A 20625-nucleotide genomic window follows, 5' to 3' on the forward strand; every position below is an offset into this window, starting at 1 on the left:
TTTTCACTGGCTCATCCTTTTTATCAATTATTGTTATTTATTTGTGTTGTGGGACTACGTTGGAGTCCCAGGACCAGGACCACGACCGCGTTGGGCTCAGCGCCGTACAAACAGACAGTCCCTACCTCAAAGCGTTTACAATCTCTTTTGTAGCAAAGGACTCCACCAGCTTGACAATCCCATTTCAAAAGTCAAACATCATTCCCTTTGTCACTAATTACACCAGAAATAATTAAAACCAACCACCCAACCAAAACAAGAACCAATCAACCAACCCCCATAAAAATAAAATAAATCTAATTCCCCATTTCCTTTACTGTGTGTTTAATTTTTTCCATTTCTCGCCATGTAGACTCTGAAATGAGTTTAGGCCCAGATTCTGCAGCTAGATCCATGCAAGCAGGCTCTGGTGCCTGTACTAATCCCCAACGGATCGGTTCTAACCTTGCTTATAGCTAGTTTTGTAATTTAGCTCTCATCAAAGGCTAAAAAGATCAGGAAACCATTTCTAGTCACGTTAGGTTTTGTTTCCACTTTTTTTTTTTCAATCTATATTTTGGGCCTATTCTTAAAGTACGTGCCAGACAGTCCCTTTTTAGGTGAGTTATTTTCTTCAGCAAGGCCTAGCAATCCTACCTCTCCCCTTAATGTTAACTAAGTAGAGGGTGACCAGTAGGAGAAAGATCAAAATGAAACCATGGACCCAATAAGGCATGTTAACATCACTTCCGTCACTTCCTTCCATCTTTCCTTCAAAATGTAACTGCTTTGGCCCCAGTTCTGCATGAGTTCACCTGAGGAGCTCTTTTTAGGCTTAGGGCTTTAAAAGGTCTTTGAGGCAGGTACCTTGCCCTCATATTTATATTAATAAACATTTGGCAATTGAGTAAATCTTTTTTTCTGGGCTGAGCATTGCGTGTTTGATAGGCATTTATGGGGACTCCTTTCATACTATAGATGCTAATTTAGGGAAAAAGTTGATTTTGTGGTTAAGGCACACAGCCTTCCTGTGTGACCTTCGCCAAGTCACTTAATCTCTTTGTACCTCAATTTCTTATCTGTAAAATGGGGATAATACTTCCCTTTGTCTGTCATGGCTGTTTAGATAATAAACTCTTCAGGGCAGAGATTGACTCTTATTTTGTTTGTACAGCACCAAGCACAGAGGCGCTTCATTTTTCGTTGGGGTGTCTAGGCACCACCATAATACAAAAAGTAATAATATGGGCAAGAGGCTTAGATCATACGTTGGATTTTTTATAAAGCTGAAAAAATGAATAGTGCTCTTCCTAGATCTGAATCCCTTAGTGTCATCCCCATTTCATACATCGTTCAACTGAGGCACAAAGACGTTGGTGTGTGACTTATCTATAGGCACACAGTGCTTCATTGATAGAGCCAGGATTATAAACTTGGGCTCTGATCTGTGGCCATTGGGGGGGGGCGGTGTGTGTCTGTGTGGGTCTGCTTTATGACATATCTCCAACACAATTAGGTCCTAACGCTGGTACAGCTGGTCACGAGAGGATTATCTTACGGTAGGTGGCTCCTTCATTGTGTACTGCCTGTGTTATATTTGCTGTACTGCCCCTCTTCCTGAGGACCACACAGTCGGGGTGCCTGGGCATTCCCTTCCTCTTGACTGTTATGTGACCGAGAAGCTCAAGAAATGGATTATGGCAGTTCTGTTCCCAGCTCTACTACTCGCCTGGTGGGTGACCTTGGCAAGACTCATCGCCACTCTGCACCTCAGTTTCCCAATTTGTAAAATGGACACAACCACACTGCCATCCTTTGCAAAGCACTGTGAGATCTACTGCTGCTAAGAGCTAGGTGTTAGTGTTATAATGGTCAGGGGGAGTGGATGTAAATTAAAGCAGGCATTATGTCAAGCAGAACGGTGCCTACTGTGGTGGTTTCAGAGCTCCAACTTGGCTAGGTCGGGGTGGGCAAACTTTTTGGCTTGAGGGCCACATCTGGGTATGGAAATTGTGTGGCGGGCCATGAATGCTCATGAATTTGGGGGTTGGGGTGTTGGAGGGGGTGAGGGCTCTGGGGTTGAGCCAGAAACGAGGCGTTCAGGGTGCAGGAGGGGGCTCTGGCCTGGGGCAGGGGTTGGGGTGTGTGTGTGAGGGTGCTGACTCTGGGATGGGGCTGGGGAGCAGTGGTTTGGGGTACAGGAGGGTTCTCTGGGCTGGGACCGAGGGGTTCAGAGAGCGGGAGTGGGTCAGGGGTGCAGGCTCTGGATGGTGCTTACCTCGAGCAGCTCCCAGAAGCAGCAGCATATCGTCCCGCCTTGACTCCTACGCAGAAGCATGGCCAGGCGGCTCTACACGCTGCCCATTTGCAGGCACCGCCCCTACAGCTCCCATTGGCCATGGTTCCTGGCCAATGGGAGCTGCAGAGGCAGCATGTGGAGCCCCCTGGCTGCCCCTACATGTAGGAGCCGGAGGGTAGATATGCCACTGCTTCTGGGAGCTGCATGGAGTCACGGCACACGCAGAGCGGGGCAAGCCCCCAACCCCGCTCCCCAGCTGGAGCTCTCAAGGGCCGGATTAAAACATCTGAAGGGCCCGATGAGGCCCTGTGGCCGTAGTTCGGCCACCCCTGGGCTAGGTTGTATTGGGTCAGCGCTAGGAGGTTAGCATATTGTTCTACAGAATCTCAACCTAACATTTTAATAATTTAAAAATTCAGGACAGTATGGTTCTATCCCTAGTGGCTGAGAGGTAAACCTTCTGTAACTGACACCATTCTGTCTGCCTCTGTTTGCAGAGAGCCTGAACCAACAGGTCTGCGATGTGCACTGGCCCCTGCATCTCAAAGGCATGTTACCTCAGATTCCCGGTGAAGATAATACAAATGTCAGCAGTGTTAAATATTTCACTCCTGCTTGAACTCACGTAAGGAAGGCGAGTAAGGAGCCCATTGCAATGCTCTGCACAATCTGCTCGGATCAACATTTCATAGCAGTGCCACAAGTGGAGTTACCACAGTTTCCTCTGCCCCACTCCTCACTCCCACTCTGACCTATGGAACTAGAAGGTCAGAGGGGAAGAGCAAAGCCCAGGCGGGCCTCTGAGCACCTTTAAAGGGCAGCCACGCCTGAAGACCCCAGTGGGACATTCAACCCCCAGCATGGGGAGCCTAGCCAGAGAAGCCCACCTGAACATATTTTGAACATACACACAACGTACTCGCAAAAAGAAAAGGAGTATTTGGGGCACCTTAGAGACTAACCAATTTATTTGAGCATAAGCTTTCGTGAGCTACAGCTCACTTCATCGGATGCATACTGTGGAAAATACAGAAGATGTTTTCATACACACAGACCATGAAAAAATGGGTGTTTATCACTACAAAAGGTTTTCTCTCCCCCCACCCCACTCTCCTGCTGGTAACAGCTTATCTAAAGTGATCACTCGCCTTACAATGTGTATGATAATCAAGGTGAGCCATTTCCAGCACAAATCCAGGTTTTCTCCCCCTCCAGCCCCCCAACCCACTCTCCTGTTGGTAATAGCTTATCTAAAGCTATTACCAACAGGAGAGTGGGTTTTTGTTGACCTAAGTGAAATGTTCACTTTACCTTGGCAATTCCAAACCACTTGAAAGAAAACAGCAACACGGCAAAGGGGAGAAAAGACGTTTTCATTTCAATTTTCTATAATAAATCTAGAGACAGGAATTCTGACAGCACATCGGATTGCCCCAAAAATAAAGTCAAAAAGCATTTCAAGCTCCGGTTGAAAAACACAAGTAAAACAACAAGGGAAAGAGACTGATTTCAGAAGTGCCACAATCTTTGCATTGCAAATGTGTTACATCAAATAAACCACTCCCCCCAGCCTGTCTTAAGATGTGTCTTTTAGGGCATCACTATGGACCAAATTCTTCCCTCAGGTATAAACGTCCTAGGGCATTATATGTTTAACAGCAACTAATGTACAATGGCTCCTTCATATAATGCACTCTGCCTGCTTTGGAAGGGGTTAAAAATAGATCCTTAATAAAATCTAACCTTGCAGTCAATTCCCTGCTAGAGATTTTACCTTCCACCAAATCTAATTAACAGACATCTAAAAAAAGTTCTATGTTTAAGTCACTGTATGGGATAAATTCTTCAGCTGAGAAAGGATTTAACTTCAAACTTTAAACAGCTCTGGGCACTTGATCAATTTGCGAATGGGACTCTCTGGAGGGCAGCTGAGGATTTGTGTTTGATGGTTTTGGGGAACACACTGTTGTTCCCTAGCTAGGTCTTTAGGCTGTAACAGATGCATTCAGCTTCTAATCCGAGGCTGCAGCCGAAGAGCATGCACAGACGGCAGGCCATGGTGGGAACAGCGTATTTATCACTCCTGGGGCTGTGCAGACTGACACATATATTAGCGTTACTTCATTCACACCAGTCACAGCTGCCTCAGGCAGCCCCTTCCAGGTGTCTGAGTAACAGTAATGATTGTGAGCATTAACTATGCACCAACGAAACCCCTCCCAGTCTGAGCAGCAGAGGTTGTTATTAAAGCCTGAGTCAACGTTAGCAAACTCATCACAGGGAGTGCAATGGACTGGAAAAGGGTGGCGCTCAGCAGGCTTATGTGATGGGAATCATTTTAGATCATCTCCACCCCATTCTCTCTGAACATCCTCATTAAGTGGCAGCCCTTTTCTCTCCCCAGATGGCAGGCTCAATGTTGGCTTGGTCCTGGGGAAAAGTGCATGTTCCCTAGTGCGACTAGCTTCCTATATGCCCCCAGGCACATTACTGCTCTCATTGCCTGCTGCTCCCTGGGGGAAATCCTGGCTCCATTAAAGTCAGGGGCCAAACTCACATTGACTTCAGGGGGGTCAGGATTTCACTCCCTACATTACTCCCAATCCTCTCACCTTACTGCTAACATTGGTGTTACACTGGCTCACACCAGGGCACGATCTGGGTCTTTGCTTTTCTTTTTCACCCTCTGTATTGTGCTCATGCTGCATTATACACCCACTGAAGTCAATGAGAGTCTCCCTGTTCACTTCAGTGGGCTTTGGATCAAAGCCTTGAATAACTCTACCAAGCTCACTCTCTCCCACTTACTCAAAACCCTACTTAAAATCCACTTTATCCTCCTTCCATCCACCACTTGCTCCTTGCAGTCCCTCCCCTGGACTACTGCCCCATGTTTGTCTTGTCTAAGGGCCCAACTGGGTGAACAGTTTTGTATACATAGCTGATGGCTCTTAACTGGATGAGTGTGGGTCTGTGCGCATGACTGTAAGCTCTCTAGAGCGGGCAATGTGCCTCACTCTATATTTGTATAGCACGGTGTACGTTTACGTGGTTTTTAATAAGAAAAGTAAGCCAGGGTTCAGAATAGGGAGCGTAGAGTAGAAATGAATTGGCTTCCAGAGGTTCAGAAGCTTGGTAAAGAGAAACACCTGGAACTTGAGATGCTTCCCCAAACCTCTTTGATGTGGAAGTCTTGCAAGTCTCTCGTCTGACTGCTAATAGGCTGGTTTGATCAGATCAAAAATGCCATGAGTAAAATTTTCAAAAGCATCTAAAGAAAAAGCATTCAAAAGCTACTCTGAAAGAAGTATCTAAGTTACTTGAAAGCACCTAAGCCCCACTGACTGTCAGTAGGACCTAAGGCTTCTAGGTAACTTAAACGCTTTCAAAAAAATGTTACCTCCCAGATCAATAGCTCTGGACAAATTTTCCCAAACCGTAGGACTTTAAGAAAAAACCCCAACCAACCAAACTATTTCAAACCTAAGAAAAGTTTGGGTCATCTCTTATTTATCTGATCTGGTTTGCTCAGCCTTAAGCATAAAGATAGGCTGTTGCAGACATGAACTCAAAGACCATTATCAAATCCTACCATGGTCCCCTTCCTGCTCCCTGAGGGTTCTACGGGCTGGAGCCCCTGTTGTCATCCCTGCCAGGTGAGACACTTCAACAGGGATGGTCACACCACGCCAAGTGCTCCCATTGTGCTGCCGCACAAGAAACTCAGCTAATGTATTTTGATCCTAAACTGTCCCTTGTGCGTTTTAAGGGATGGCTCATGCAGCCATCACTTGACCACCCTCCTCAGCTCCACAAGAAAGCACATTAAAGCAGCACAAGCTCATTGAGAGCCACCAGACTATTGCTTTTCTTCCTCATGTGACTCGGAGCAGCCGTAAGATGAACTTAGCTCCCGCACCCTGTCATTGGTTAGAGAAGAGGAATAAGGAGAAAGTTTTCTGCATGTACATGGAATCCAGAGACTGTTACCAATGTGGGTTCTCTGCAGGAGGAGTGGAATCATCGCATGGATCTCATAAGCTGGCTCTCCTATTTGCGAGACCGGTGCTTGGAGTCATGAGTGGGCATTGTGCAGCTTCAATAGCGAATATTTAAAATGGAGCTGGAAGATCTAACAAGGCAGGGGCTGCTCTAGATTGAGTGATCCGCTACAGCTCTGATTATCACTTATTCAAGAGACGGCAAAGGGTCATTAAAAGGGCACGAATATTGTTTCCTTTTTAATTTTAAATCTATTTCCATTTCTTTTATTTCCTCATTTGCTTCCTAATCCTGGTACTCACTCTCTACAGTGCATGCGTGTGGCAGGGGTGGTGGGGCAGGTACTCAGACACATTTGGCAAAGCCAACAGAGTCATTATCACGGTCAAACACTGTGTAGTAGGGGCCAATGAATACATCTCCCAGGATCCACAGCGGGCCCCCAGGAGGTGGGACGTCCAGGGCTGAAAATCCACTCAGGCAGATGGTCTCTCCCTGTACAGAAATCTACAGGAAAGAGTGAGGTGGTCAGTAGAAGGACGAGTCTTTCATCCCTTCCCCTGCCCTCCCACAAGCTCTGCTCTAGGGCACCGATTGGTGGAACTGACTCTACGTGGGGTGAGGTATTAACCGTGATCATCATCATGATCTATCATGACAAGGACTGGCCCTGAGCTCTCCAAACCTAGTGGCAGATGGACTACAATAGTAGGAGTCACATGACGTCCTGTCCATTATTGCTCACTCTGCCTCCCTAGTTTCACCCACTGCAGGGGCTGATGGCTTTACTCAGTCGTGTCCTACTACTGCAACAAACCAGTGGAGGTCTCCATTGCTCTCTACAGACCTAGCAGCATGACAACATCCTGATTCTTCAGACTCATGCTTCTCCTCAAGTCTGGCATGCAGGGGTCTCAGCTGGAACCATAGTGCATGGAACCAATTCTGACCACACACACAGTGGTCTCACTCTCTGTAGAATTACTCCTGATTTAGACCAGAGTGAGCAAGGTGAGTGTCAGACTCTGTGGCTGAAGCTCTGGGCTGATCCTGCTCCACGGATCATGCTTTGGAGTCTTGCCTGCTCTCTTCAAGAGAGCAGGTTATGATGCGGACTCAGAGATAGGACTGGCAAACCGCTAACCTTACAGCAGTGAACAGGCACTATCCTGGCAGGACTCACGTGGTCACTGGGGTGAAACCCCCGCTCCACTGAATTGATAAGACTACCACTGACTTCAGAGGGGCCAGGATTTCACCACGAAAGCCCGGCCTCCTACATCTAGGTAAGAACAGCTAGCGTAGGAAAGGGAGCTGGGTAGAAGCTGCTCTGGACTCACCTTGAAGGTGTACTGTTCTCCTGTGAGCCCATAGGGCTTTCCTCCTAGCATGAGAGTGACGACGGGAAGGGACGGCACTTTATCGCAGGGGATCACGTACTGAAAAGGAAACAGCAGCAGTACACTGAAGCATAAGACCCCATGGGCACAGAAAGGCAGCTGGCTGGCAGGCTTAAGGAAAAGGGGGGTCACTAGGGGAGATGGTCAGGCCTCTCCTTCTGTGCTCAGACAACAGCCTTCTGCGGGTTAAGGAAAGGAGGCAGCCTATGGTAATTAGCACCCTCCAGCCTTAAATCAAATCCGAATGGGTTCCTTGCTGAGGCATGGGCCCCTTACGATCAGCAGGGCTCAGCGCAGTTCAGCGTGCAGAGTTTCAGACAGCCAGTGGGAAGACTAGATCAAGAGGTGGTGTGGTCCTGGGGGTAGCACACTGGAGTGAGAGTCAGAAGACCTTGGTTCCACTCCCAGCTCTGCCACGGATCCGCGGGGAGACTTGTGGCAAGTCACTCCATGACTCTGCCGGGCTCTCCTCCCACCCTTTGTCTGCGGTGCCTCTTACGCCGATTCAATGGGAAATGGGACTAGAATGCAGTTGGGCTCCTTTGAAAACCCCACCCTCAGAGCTCCTCACTTTACTAAGTGCACACAGGGCGCCTATGAACAATGGGGCCCCTAGGAGCTGCTGAACTATAAAGCACAAAACACTGGATGAGCAAAGCAGGAGCAGGGGCACAAATACAGGGGTTCAAGTACCTCAATCCCTTGGCCAGCCGGGCCCCAAGTTGCTCTCCACAGACCCAGTTTTGTCAATGGGGCTTGTTAGGAGCTATGCTGGGGTATGTAATGGACGAGTATTTGTTTCATTGTATGTCGAGGGAGATTTTTCAAGGGCTTGTAACACCATATTCTTACATCCTGCCTGGGACAGCTGGGGGATGGTTCTGTTCTAGCACTGAGGAAGCCCTTGGAGGGAGACGCTTTCAACCCCTTTTTGGCATGTCCTATTACTTGGATTGTAAATGCTTTGGGGCAGGGGGTGTCTCTTCATTAGGCATTTGTACAGCATCTAGCATAGTAGGGTTAGGCCCTTCTAGCTGCTACTGCAATAGGAATAGATGGTGTTAAACAAAAACCCCTAGAGACTATGGATAGGTGCAATCCATCTAATTATACATAAATTCTCTGAGTGCTGTTGATGGGGCCTGGAGAGAGCCAGGTCCAGAACGAATGTCACTACATTACAGGCACCCTTATCCCTGCAGAAGTTAATAAGCCTGATAATAAGTTAATAGGTTAATAATGCTCTATACACATTGTTCTAAAACCCTACAGAACTTAGTAGAGAAGGAGATCCTTCCTAGACCTTTATTAACCACCCTACAGAATCCTATACTGGGGACTTGATTCTCTACTAGGTTCTATAGGATGGGAAAAAAGCCCCTGGGAAGATTCTCATTGTACATTAAAACCTGTAGGACTTTTGTGCAAGTGCTCTCAAATGTGAGTTTACCTCCGCCCCTTCCCCCACTGCTACAGGGAGGGGATACAGGGTCTGAACCAAAGCCTACTGAAGTCAATGGGATCAGGCCTTAATTCTTGTCCCAGCTGGCCAAGAAACAGCGTGGGAGACTATTAAACTCCAGTCCATTTCTTCACTGGCTGCTTCAGTCTTAGTTTATCCAGAACTGGCGTGATCACGGTTCAGGGGGGGCTGTGATTTCTCCATGGCAACTTGCTCCTCCCACACAAGCAAGTCAGTTTCCAAAGCAGGAGAGAGAATCCAAGCTCACTAGCTGCGGTTCAGGATAGGGAGGAGCAGCGTGTGTGTCTCCCTCTCCCAGGCTGCTGCCCTTAATTCTCTGTATGGGGCTGTAAAGTGTACAGCATCTGGCTCGCCGTGCCAAAGGTCCCTGCCCCAAGGAGCTTGCAGTCTAGAGGCGTGACGCAGGACAGAAAGACTTAAGTGCTGATGGAACACTACCATTGGGTTTCAGGAGCTATGGGCAGGGAAAGGGAGGGCATTTGGGTCATATTAATCAGGAGGTTTTTCAGGAGTAGAAAAAGGAGAAAAGGAATCCCCCCCAAGAGGGGCTTCAGCAGAGCACAGAGAGTGGGAAGGGGCTGTAGGAGGAAAGACAGGTAGAGATGCAGGGAAGGACAGAAATAAGAGATCTACAAAGTAAGGAGAAGCTTGATGTTAACCTGTCTGAAGAGGGGAAGCCAGTGTAGAGATTCCAAGGAGTGGGGGCACCAGTATTTTGGAATACTCTGCCCTCCCCGAGTTTCCAATGCACCACCCAGTTTCTCTGCCGGGGTTTACCTGTCCTTTGATGAGTGGCTTAGCCCCGATGGCAGCCTGCAGCGCCTTCACCTCCTTCGTTGGCCCTGTAATGAGCGAGGTTCCGGTGTCCACAATAGCTTCACAGCCCCCTTTGCACAGGGTCAGGCTGTTGGCAACATCCAGTCTGTGTGAAGAAGAAGATTCCCAGATAATAAAAGCCCTTTGTAAGTTGGAGCCCAGGTTGCAAAAATGAATCAGTTAAACAGGGGAAAAAAAACCTTGATAGAACAGTATAAAAATACTGGCAAACTTGTGTAGGGGAATTAAGAGTTAAAACTCCCAGAATATGATGAAGTATGGAAAAACCTAGGCCTTAATCCAGCAAAACACTTGATCAAATACCTCACTTTAAGTGAATAGTCCCATCAACTTCAACGAGAGCACTCATGTGATTGAAGTTATACGTACTTTGCTGGAGTACGGCCAAAGCTGCATTTGTCCAGACATCTTTAATTTCTGCCTGGTGTCCCACAGCTCGCTGACATGCTAAACCTGTTACCAGGGTGAGTTAACCAGGATGATGACACATAAGCCTGTATGTATTCTGGCACTTCCCCTGCAGAAATCTGAATCCGTTTCCACGGTGCTTTATGCAGCAGTATGTACCACAGTGGACGGCAAAGGGTTAAAAGGGTTGTGTAACATTTCTTACTTTAAAGGAAGTGTATTAGGCCGGTGAGGTGGGGACTGGTTTGGCCTTTGCAGATGTTAAGTATCACAATACTCTGCACTGTTATAAAACCTTCATGTCAAGGGTCTCAATGCACTTTGCAAACATGAAATAACTTGGGGATAATGATACTTAACCCAGGTGCCAGCAAAGGGTGGGAGGCACTTGGAGATCCTTAGATCCTATCTACACTACAAAAGCTTTGCCGGTGAAGCTATACCAGCAGAGGCCCTTAGTGTAGACACAGCATATGCCCACAGGAGCTTTTCTGTTGGCATAGTGACAGCACTTCCCCTAATGACATTAGCTATGCTGGAAGAGGGCATCTTCGGTCACTATCACTGCAGCTACACTGGGAGGGGGTTTACAGTCAGAGCTGTGTCAGCTGTGGCTCTTTCCACACCCCTGACTGACAAAGCTACGCCAACAAAACTTTGTAGTGTAGACCTGGTCTAGAGCTTGGAATAGAAGTCAGGGCTTCCTGGCTAACAGCCCTTTGCTTGGACCACGCAACCAGGCTCAGTCTCTCTCTCACTTCCCTGAGCAATGCAGAGTGATTACTACTGCATGCCTGTAAGAAGAGGGCCCCTTCCATCAAGTGCTGAATTCTTGGAGCCCCATTCAGCCCTTACGTTCAAGCAACTCTGGGGCTTCGTCCCCTCTGGGAACGATAGCAATCGGTGTAGCGAGGCCCCGGGGGAGACAGGTAAAGATGCCAAAAGCCGTGATTTGGTGGGTTTACTCCTGCTTGAAGTTGGCATAAGCTGCAGCTTATAAGTGTTTGCACTGGTGGCTTGTGCCCAGCACAGAGCAGGCCTGATAGAAAACAATGGGATTTACACCCATGTATTCAAGGGCAGAATTTATCCCATTGTCTTCTGCCTCTCTCTACTTCCCAGGGACTAATTGGCTAGGTGTGCTATGGGATTTTGAAGGGTACAGTCCAGACGTGTGTGTGAGCGACAGAGAGAGAGAGAACGCGGAAAAGGAGGTGGAACTCACTGATCCATGTGGACCTGCCAGTATGCCTTGCGTGTGACATTCACCCAGTTGAAGTCTCCGCTATAATACTTGGGATCAGTCCCCCCCAGCAGCAGCTCCCCTCCAGGCTGAGCTGATGGGTCCCTGAAAGAGAAGAGACAGAAAATCAATTCAAGTAAAGCCGGGGGGGGGGGGGGGGGGAAGGAAGGAAGACACTGCTTCTCCAAGCACGCTCATTCTACAAGGGATCCCTGTGCACTCATGCCAGGGGGTGGGAAGAAGAGAGTGCGAGCACACAGGGCACCCACATATGAAAGGTGTAAAAATATTAAACCACCAACATTGTGGCTTAGGCTGTGAGGAGAGAGGGGATATAAGGGGACTCTAGCATGTCTTAGGCTAGCTGAGGGTGGAGCCATCCTGTAACAGCTATGGATGTTGTGTTGAGACCTGGAGAAATTCACTGTATGCAAGGAAAGAGCAATGGAAGAAGGATCATTGCTCACTGACAGCCTAGACTGGCCAACTTTTTTTACCACTAGCTCCAGGACTAAAGAGACAGACATAGACAATTTCTTTATCTCCCTTGCACTTTGGGCTAGGGCTGGGGCAGAATAAGCTCTGTCACCCCATGCACTAGTACAATACCCTGCATCCAGCCAACAACATGTGTTTATGTGGGTAGGGATGCAGCTGATCAAATGATCCGTTGTTATTGCCTGACTCTTGGCCCAGAGAACCAAATTCTCCAGGTTATTTCAAACACACAGATTGCAGCTGAATAGGTGTGAGGAAGCATTGCTATGGGGGATTTTTAGCCTTAACTGAACCAGAAACCGCTCCCCAATAAAGAGAGTTTTCAGCCCAAGGAGTCTGGTCTCTCCCAAGTAAATGGAAAACCATGCTCAAGTCTGGAGGGGTGGTGATGGGTATGACAAAACCAGCCAACGCCATGGAGTCAGGGCCTCCTGCTGCCATGATCCCAGTCCTTCCTCCGTATGGTCTTCTCCCACTCCCCTTGAAACTCACAGCCTCTCCTGGTCCACCACAGCACCACATTCAACCCCTCCTCTTAGAAACAAAGCCCCTGAATCTCCCCTCCCTCACACTGGTTTCATACCAATGTAGCTCTGTGGAGGTACTCCCAACTGTCACTGGTGCAAGGGAGAGGAGAATCAGGCCTCAACTCCTTCAGCAAGGCCCACCAGTGATTCCCATCACTACATGCATAGGGCTAATGTGAACCAACTCAGAAGGAATCCACGACTCCTTCCCAGTCCAGAGTTCGACTTTCTGCCAACATATACAGAGCGGGTAGAGTTCTGCACTGAGACCCCATTCCTCTACCCCCTGGGTAGGCATCCGGGTATACTTGGTCCTGCCTCAGTGCAGGGGGGTGGACTAGATGATCTCTGGAGGTCCCTTCCAGCCCTATTTGGCTATGACACTGTTAATGGCACCTGTGCAAAGTGGATGTGAAAGGCTACCATTTTGATCAGAAACAACAAGGAGTCCGGTGGCATTTGAAGAAGTGAGGTTTTTACCCACGAAAGCTTATGTTCAAATAAATCTGTTCAAGTCTTTAAGGTGCCACCGGACTCCTTGTTGTTTGCATGGATACAGACTAACACAGCTACCCCCCGATACTTGCCATTTTGATCAGATGGCATTAACACACCCACTTTGCACAGGTGGAAGTGACGCCTAAGGGGCCAGACGGGGAAGAAACTTAGGGCTGGACAAAGGGAGCTGCTAAGCATCCTCAAGTCTTTTTGGGGACGCTCATCTCCTCAAAGGATCAGGCCATTCGAGTGCCAGAGCCTCGGGGCAGGACGTACGCGGACTTTGCCCGGTGACAAACACGCTGTAGGCATTCAGGAAAGGGAAAGCTTCGCAGATGATGTAAATCAGCGGAGCTCCAGAGAACTGAAAGAATCAGGTTTTTTTTGTTTTTTTTTTTAAAACAACAAAGCAGCTATGTCCGGAGCGCCTCAATCAGTTGCCCGATGCCAAGCAACCTGTGGGAAGTAGCTACAGCGAGAGATGAATGCTCACTCTCCCTGCAGGAGTAAGGGACCCTATTGCAGGAATAGGATTCTGGAGCCAGGCCCTCCTCTGGTGTAAAGGGATGCCAATTTCAATACAGCTGCACCCCAATCAGCTGAGGATCTGGCCCTTGGAATGAGGGTGGGAGGACAGGAGGTGGCCCACAGGTTGGAGACAGCCAGACCAGATGTCTCAAGAATGAGCTCCGTGCCCCCCACAGCGTCACCTGTTGAGGTAGAAGGAAAAGATGTTCTTCTCCACCAGCTTCTGCTGAATGACGTTATCGAAGAAGGGTGTGACTTTGTCCACAGAGATCTTCGGGAAGGCCATACCCAGAATGCCGTCGAACTTGGCAGCGATGAAGGTTATGCCAGGCTGCTTGGTTGCTTCACCAAAGATCTGGTCCTTGACAACTAAGTCACCAATCTGCAGGGGTGGGGGGGAAGTCCACCAAAAACCAAGATGGTTAAAAAGAGACAGACAGTCTCAGAGTACCTGGGTGGGAGAAAGCACTTTCCTAGAAACAGGATGGAGTCAACGTGCGAGAGCTGTTCTCTGGTCTAGCATTGGCTAGAGAGATCCTGCCCCTTAATGCGTGCCTCACAGAGAAATCATGGGTGGATCTCAGGTCAGAACGCTATGCTACAAGTACAGGCCACTGGAGATACAACTCACATCTACTGCAGGCAGACCGACACTGGACCCTCTTAGCTCCCTGTGAATGGCATGACAGGAAATGCTTATGCTCCCTTCCCTGGATCAGACTTACTCCTCTAGCTGCTCTCTTATTTCTCTTGGCTCGCCCTCCTTGAGCCCCTCGGCTCGAACTGTGCCCCCTCCACTGAACTGAAACAGCCCAATTGCAGGTCACCAATAGCTTAGCTCCTTGGGGCAGGGAGTGTCTTTTTGTTCAGTGTTTGTACAGTGCCCAGCACAAGGGGGTTCTGGTCCAGGACTGGGGCTGCTAGGTGCTTACTATTATTGTAAGTAACAATAATAAATCCCATTCTCTCCTGGGCTTTCACCTCATGGCTTCCCTGGGCCTGCGCTTTCCCGATTCGCCTCATGTCCTCAGAGTGGTTTTTTAGTAACTTCTTGGCCTCCTCTCTGCCCCACACGATTCTGTATTCTGTCCCCGCTTTGGCATCCCCTAAAGAGAGGGAGTACCTCTCCCACCCATTCCCTCACCTACCACAGCGACCACCACCCCTACTGCCCTCCTCCCTAAGCTCTGCACTAGCGTGTCTGACTCCAGTTCAGACTGGCTCTCAGGTCCCCCCCAACCACTGGCAGTGCCGTTATCCTTCCTGTCTCCACACACATCTGGCCAGTTGCTGAGTCCTGTAGCTTCTACCTGCCCTTTCCTTGCTATCCCCTTATTGAGGTCATCCCCTGCAACCCACCCCTGCGACAACCGTCTCCTGTCTGGCTTGACTGCCTCACTGCTCTCCCCCATCAAAGGCATGTCTGAAGCAACCACTGCTAATGGGAACTCCCATTCTGACCACATCACTTCTGCTCTTTCAGTCCCTCCACTGGTTTCTGGTCACTTACTGCCTTGTATTCGAGTTCCTGTTCCTTATCCTTGAGGCCCTACAGAATCCTGTCCCCAGCTACAACTTCCCCTTGCATTCCCAACGTGCCTCCTCACCTTTCCATTCCTTCCGCTCTCAGCGGCCACCATGCTGCCTCCTACTCCTGAAACAACCTCCCCTCCCCCACCGCTCTCTTTCCTCCTTCAAAACCCAACCTACCTTATTTTCCTAGCTAGAATCTGCAGCCTCCCCTCATGAACTGTTGCTCTGAACCACGTTTGTCTGTCTAGTGGGATTTGGATGGCATGTCCCTCAGTTTAGGGAAAGTTTCCCCATCTACGTTTACGGCCCTACTTATGCCCTTTGAATTAGGAGACCCCAAACATTCAGAGAGCAGACACCACAGATGCTGGCTCCCACATTTCTCAGGAAAGCAGGTCATGAAATTGAGGTGGGCACTGAAGGGCTGTATTGGGGTGGTAGGAGGGGCAAAGTGGTAATCAGACCGATGTGAATTTAAGGTCAGCGATCTTGCCAGACTCATGGCTAGAAGGATTGACATGGTGTAAAGCACTAGGAGATCAGTTTGGCCCCAGTGAAGTCAACGGAGCTATGATGATTTATACCAGATGGGGATCTGGCCTTTGGTTTCTATCTCTAGCTGTTCACGAGATCTCATGGCTTAAAATGAGCCCAGGCAATTTTACCAATTGGACCAGGATGCTTTCAGAGTCCATCTTTCCTCAGTCCCTGCTGGTTGGGTCTGAAACTCCTATTGACGGCATTACAGTGAGATGAACTGTACTGAAAAGGAAAAACTCAGCCTCTCTGACCTGACATCAGAAAACAATCCCTTGTGAATGACTAAAATCCCCCTAGGGTTAGATAGTGCCTCGCTCTGTGTCAGTGTGTAAGGGTGTGTGCAAAGGCCTGCTTTGTGTGCAGAGAGTTCTTATTTTAACTGCACTAAGGACACTTTGTTTCAAAGTGTCATTTGCGTCACAAGAGAGAAAACCCACAGAGCAGGATGTGGGACAGAAAAGACCCGAGTGACATGTCCGGTAATGCAGTGAGAAGAGGGAGGTGTTTTCAGAAGTTATAAATGCACCACCACAGAATTACTTCAGTGCTTAAACAAGAGCAATGAAATATCTGACAGGCCCGATCCCCAGCTGGAGCAACGCTGATTTACGCCATCTGGGAAGCTGACCAAAAACTGCTAACATTTTGACATGCACCAAGGTAGCCAGGCATGCACGCACTTTCAGGCTTGAAGCCTAAGAGCATCTTTAGCAGAGCAAAGGCATTGGGTTACAGAACTTTCCCTCTTTAAGTCACTTGTTTGGCTCCCATCCAAGTACATAATGATCAAAAATCATTACTAGTGGATGCTTGGTTGGTGGCCTCGCTCCAGTTCCTTGCAGAGAGGTCTCCCGCATCACATCCTGCAATTGGCACCATAGTTAGCAGCCTCAGCAGAAAGACCAAAAACTGAAAGGGGCATGAAGGCTGAAGGCCAAATCCTCAGCAGGTGTAGGGCAGGGTAGATTCAATCACTTCAGTGGAGTGGGGTCAATTTACCCCAGCCAGGAATCTTGCCTTGAACTCGCCCTTCCTGCTGTGTGGCTAAATGAGGACTTCACTGTGCAGGGCCATCGGCCTAGCACTCAGCTGTCTGTGTTTTCTGTCCTGTTCTTGTAAAGCACCCCCTAAGCTTCCTGTGAAGCTAGAATCCCCTTGGCAGAACTTGGGATCACTAGCACTCTGGGAGGCAGGGGTTCCCCTGCTACAACTGCATTCATCGTTTGTTACTTGGAGTACGATTCCCACCTCCATCAGGAAGTCAGAAGGTTTTCTACAAGGCTAGTGAATCATGGGAAAAGGCTTCCAAAGAAGGTTGTGGAATCCTCCTCACTGGAGGTTTTTAAGACCAGATTGGACAAACAGCTGTCAAGGATGGTCTTGGTTGGTCCTCCCTCACTGTGTCGGGATGGACTAGAGGACCTCTTGAAGTCCCTTCCAGCCCTACATTTCTGTGTTTCTATTACCTCTCATGGGGTGTGTTTCCCTAGGATGTTCAATAAAGGTTCAGGATGCCCAGAATTACTGTTTAGGGGCAGGGGTTTAAGGGGAAAGCAGAGAAGGGAAAGTCACAGTCCTCCATTCCCTCTCAGCTAGTCAGCTGTCCTTGCCAAACACCCGCCAAGGCAGACCAACAGCTGGCAAATAGTGACTTTGATGGAGCTTTGCTGATATCAACCAGCTGAGGATCTGGCCCAGCTTGACGGCTGCATTTTAGGTCTGGCCTCAGACATTGACAATGGCCCCCATTTCACATCTCTTGTGCATCCCAAGCCTCTCTCGGACATCAGTGGGAATTTGGGCTGTGCAATGAAAGCAGGAACAGGCCCAGCACGGGAAGCCACTTAGGTTTCCAGCATTTAGCGCCCCACCTCTGAGAGTGCCAGGAACCCACTGCACTGCTCCCTTGGATTGTAAACTCGGCTCATCACAGGACAGACTTCGATCACTTAAGCACACAGGGAAGCTGAACATTGAAAGTTGCAATGGCTGCACAGAGCTCCTCTCCCCCAGCAGGCTCAGGAACAAACTAATTTTAAAAAGCTGCAATTTTCCTTCTGACTCATTTCACTCCCTCCATTAAACTGGAGAGCACTGAAACCTACCAACACAATCCCATAAAGCCAGCTGCTTTGGATCACCGCCCCACTCCATCATTGGAGCAGCTCCTTTCAAATTGCCTCTTCATCTCTCCCGTCACCTGTGCCCAGCTCCCCCCGCTGCTCTCTCCCTGCAATCCTCCAATCCCATGAACAGCAGCCGACTGCACAGGGCAAAAGCAGACATCTCTATTGGTGCTAGAGACTTTTTTTTTTTTTTTAAACCTAACAGAAGTGGAACATTTATTGCTAAATGCAAAATGACTTCACTGGGCAACAGCCACAAAATCCTTGGAAGGGGTTTTAGTGAATCCTAGAAGCTGCAAGGTTGAAATGGAATGACTAGGGTCTAGAACAACTCTTAGAGGTGAACGTTGTGATGCCAGGGATCTAGGCATGGGAGCAGGGACAGAGAGCTAGAATGGAGGGACAGGGATAGCATTGGGCACTGCAGATCTCCCAAGACCAGTGCAGTACTTGGGGGTGGGAATAGGGGGAGGAAAGATCTACTGGTTTTGAAGGTCAATCCTTGCTTATTGTGGGGTGGCAAATCCTCTCACTCGTCCGGGCAATACTGACGGTGAATCTTAGCAAGAGGAAACCTCACTCATGGTGTCATCTGACCACAGTGAGACTCTGCCCATTGAGGATTCATTCCGAATCAGTCCCAGAGTCTCCTGTTGCTTACGGGGATAACACCTACAAGGGAACGTTCTGGCTGTAAGTCAAGTATTTCTGCACTAGTCTAGAAAAGACTCTGGCAGAGGGGAGCTAGAGTCTAGTCCAAGCCAGATGGGAAATTCAATTCAGGCTGTTCTTCTGCTCAGTGTGGGGGGGGAGGAGGAGGAGGAGAGAGAGATCCCCTTCTTTTGATACCAGCAGACTTTGTTAGCCAACACTTTTCAACTGGGACAGGCACAGAAAATGCCAGTGGATTTCTGGGCCTACCTAAAATAGGTTTATAGACTATCTATTTTGCTAAGCAAGTTTAGGGCTCTCAAGCCAGCACTGAAAACTAAGGCCCAGATCCTCAGAGGTATATAGGCTCCTAATTTGCATGGATTTCAACACCTTTGAGGACCTCGGCCTACGTAATTTGGAAGCCCAAGTCCCAGTGACTTTCAACAGGACTTGAGCTCTAAGTCACAGCTGTGCTTCGGAAAGCCCGGAGCCCACATTTTCAAGAGTGATGAGTGATTTCGGGCATCTCATTTTCTGAGTGCCTCACTGGAGACACACTGAAGTAGCCTGATTTTCAGAGGGTGGATGCTCCGCACTTTCTGGTAATCAGGTCCCTTCAAGTTGTCTCAAGTTGAGTGCTGGGGTGAAAAAAATAAAAAGATGCAGTCCCTCCCCCCCAAAAAAATCACAGGTCACTTGAAAGTGTAGGCCCCAAGTTTCTACACAGAAGCAAAACTAATGCAATACAGGCAATAGCAGAGCAAGCTTACTCCGGACTGCCTCAAGTCTGATATGATGGAAGTACCCCTAGTGGTGGTAGAATGGAGATTAAACTACACTCACTCAATGCTTAGCCTCGCCAATGAGATCTGCCAATTGCAACGTGGACATGTGTCCCTAGGGGAGGTGGACTGAGATCCCCAACTAAGGCCCTGACTCAGCAAAGCACTTAAGCATGTGCTTACCTTTAAGGAATAGTGGGATGCAGTCTTTCCTAGTGACTAGAGAACTGGACTGGGAGTCGGAAGACCTGGGGTCTATGCCTAACTACTACTGGTCTGCTAGGTGACCATCGGCAAGTTGATTCCCCTCTCTGTGCCTCAGTTTCCCCACCCTACAATACCGACCTGTGTAAAATGCTCTGAGATCTGATGAGCAGTGCTAGGTATTACTAAGTCCCATTGAAATCAAGGGCACATGCCTGAATTCCTGGCTCAACGAGGGCCTACATGGGTTGCAGAAGTGAAGTACAGTCAATACTAACCCCCACAACATCCTGGCTGAGGTATCCAGACAGGCTCCCGGTTCCATAATGGATGGCGAAAGCTGTGCCGTTCTTCTGGTATGTACTGGATTTGGAGGAGTCGTATTTGTGATGGATCACTGCAGCGAGGAATAGGAACACAGGAGGTACACACAATATGAATGCTGCTCAGCAATTTACACAGTGCGTTGCCTGTCTGAAGCACTGGTCAGGCATTAGCTAATTAACTGAGTGGGTCAAAAAAAAAAAAAAAAAAAGCTGTCAGGAACTCCTAGAAATTAATGTCACAACCCACCTGAGAGATGTGATAGAGGATCCTCCTTTTACAAATGGGGAGGGGGGGGGGGGGAGGGGAAGAAGCAGAGAAGTGAAGGTCACACTAAAGTCAGTGGTGGAACATAGATCAAGAAACTCACGACCACCAGACTCCTAATCCCACCCTCATAGCTCCAGATCATGCTGCTTCCCCTGCTCTTAGAAGTAAATGCATGTTGAAGGAGAGGGTAAGCAGAACCCTCATTCTTACATATGCCAATTCCAGAATGCCTTATAAAGCATTTCTAACATGTGAGCAATTCAATGATGAGATCCAATTTAGCAGTTGAATAGGATTTGGCTACCGGATTTGGAGACTAGACTACACATGGCTGATATGTCAGCGGACATTAGAAACCAAGAGAGTGATGCTCAAGTCACCATAATGGCCCCAAGAGGAAGATGCTTTGTGCTCCGGAGAGTTTGGGTGAATTTAAGTATATACAGGTATTAAAACATTAATTTTTGTATTCACTCATTTAGATCACATA

The 20625-nt window shown here is 48.5% G+C and overlaps 1 protein-coding gene across 1 annotated transcript in view; it reads right to left on the minus strand.

Annotated features, from left to right (window-relative positions):
• Window positions 1-3228: 3228 nt before the first annotated feature.
• CTSD (cathepsin D) overlaps window positions 3229-20625 on the minus strand; it is a 34304-nt gene continuing 16907 nt past the window's right edge. The window contains exons 4-9 of the mRNA XM_073347227.1: window positions 19820-19938; window positions 13885-14084; window positions 11634-11756; window positions 9941-10085; window positions 7621-7719; window positions 3229-6787 (exon numbers count right to left, since the gene is read on the minus strand). Of these exons, the coding sequence (XP_073203328.1) occupies window positions 6626-6787; window positions 7621-7719; window positions 9941-10085; window positions 11634-11756; window positions 13885-14084; window positions 19820-19938 (848 nt within the window). The 3' untranslated portion in view covers window positions 3229-6625. The remainder of the gene's footprint in view (window positions 6788-7620; window positions 7720-9940; window positions 10086-11633; window positions 11757-13884; window positions 14085-19819; window positions 19939-20625) is intronic.

The sequence above is a fragment of the Lepidochelys kempii genome, chromosome 6 (genome assembly GCF_965140265.1).
Source record: "Lepidochelys kempii isolate rLepKem1 chromosome 6, rLepKem1.hap2, whole genome shotgun sequence".
Classification (NCBI taxonomy): domain Eukaryota; kingdom Metazoa; phylum Chordata; order Testudines; family Cheloniidae; genus Lepidochelys; species Lepidochelys kempii.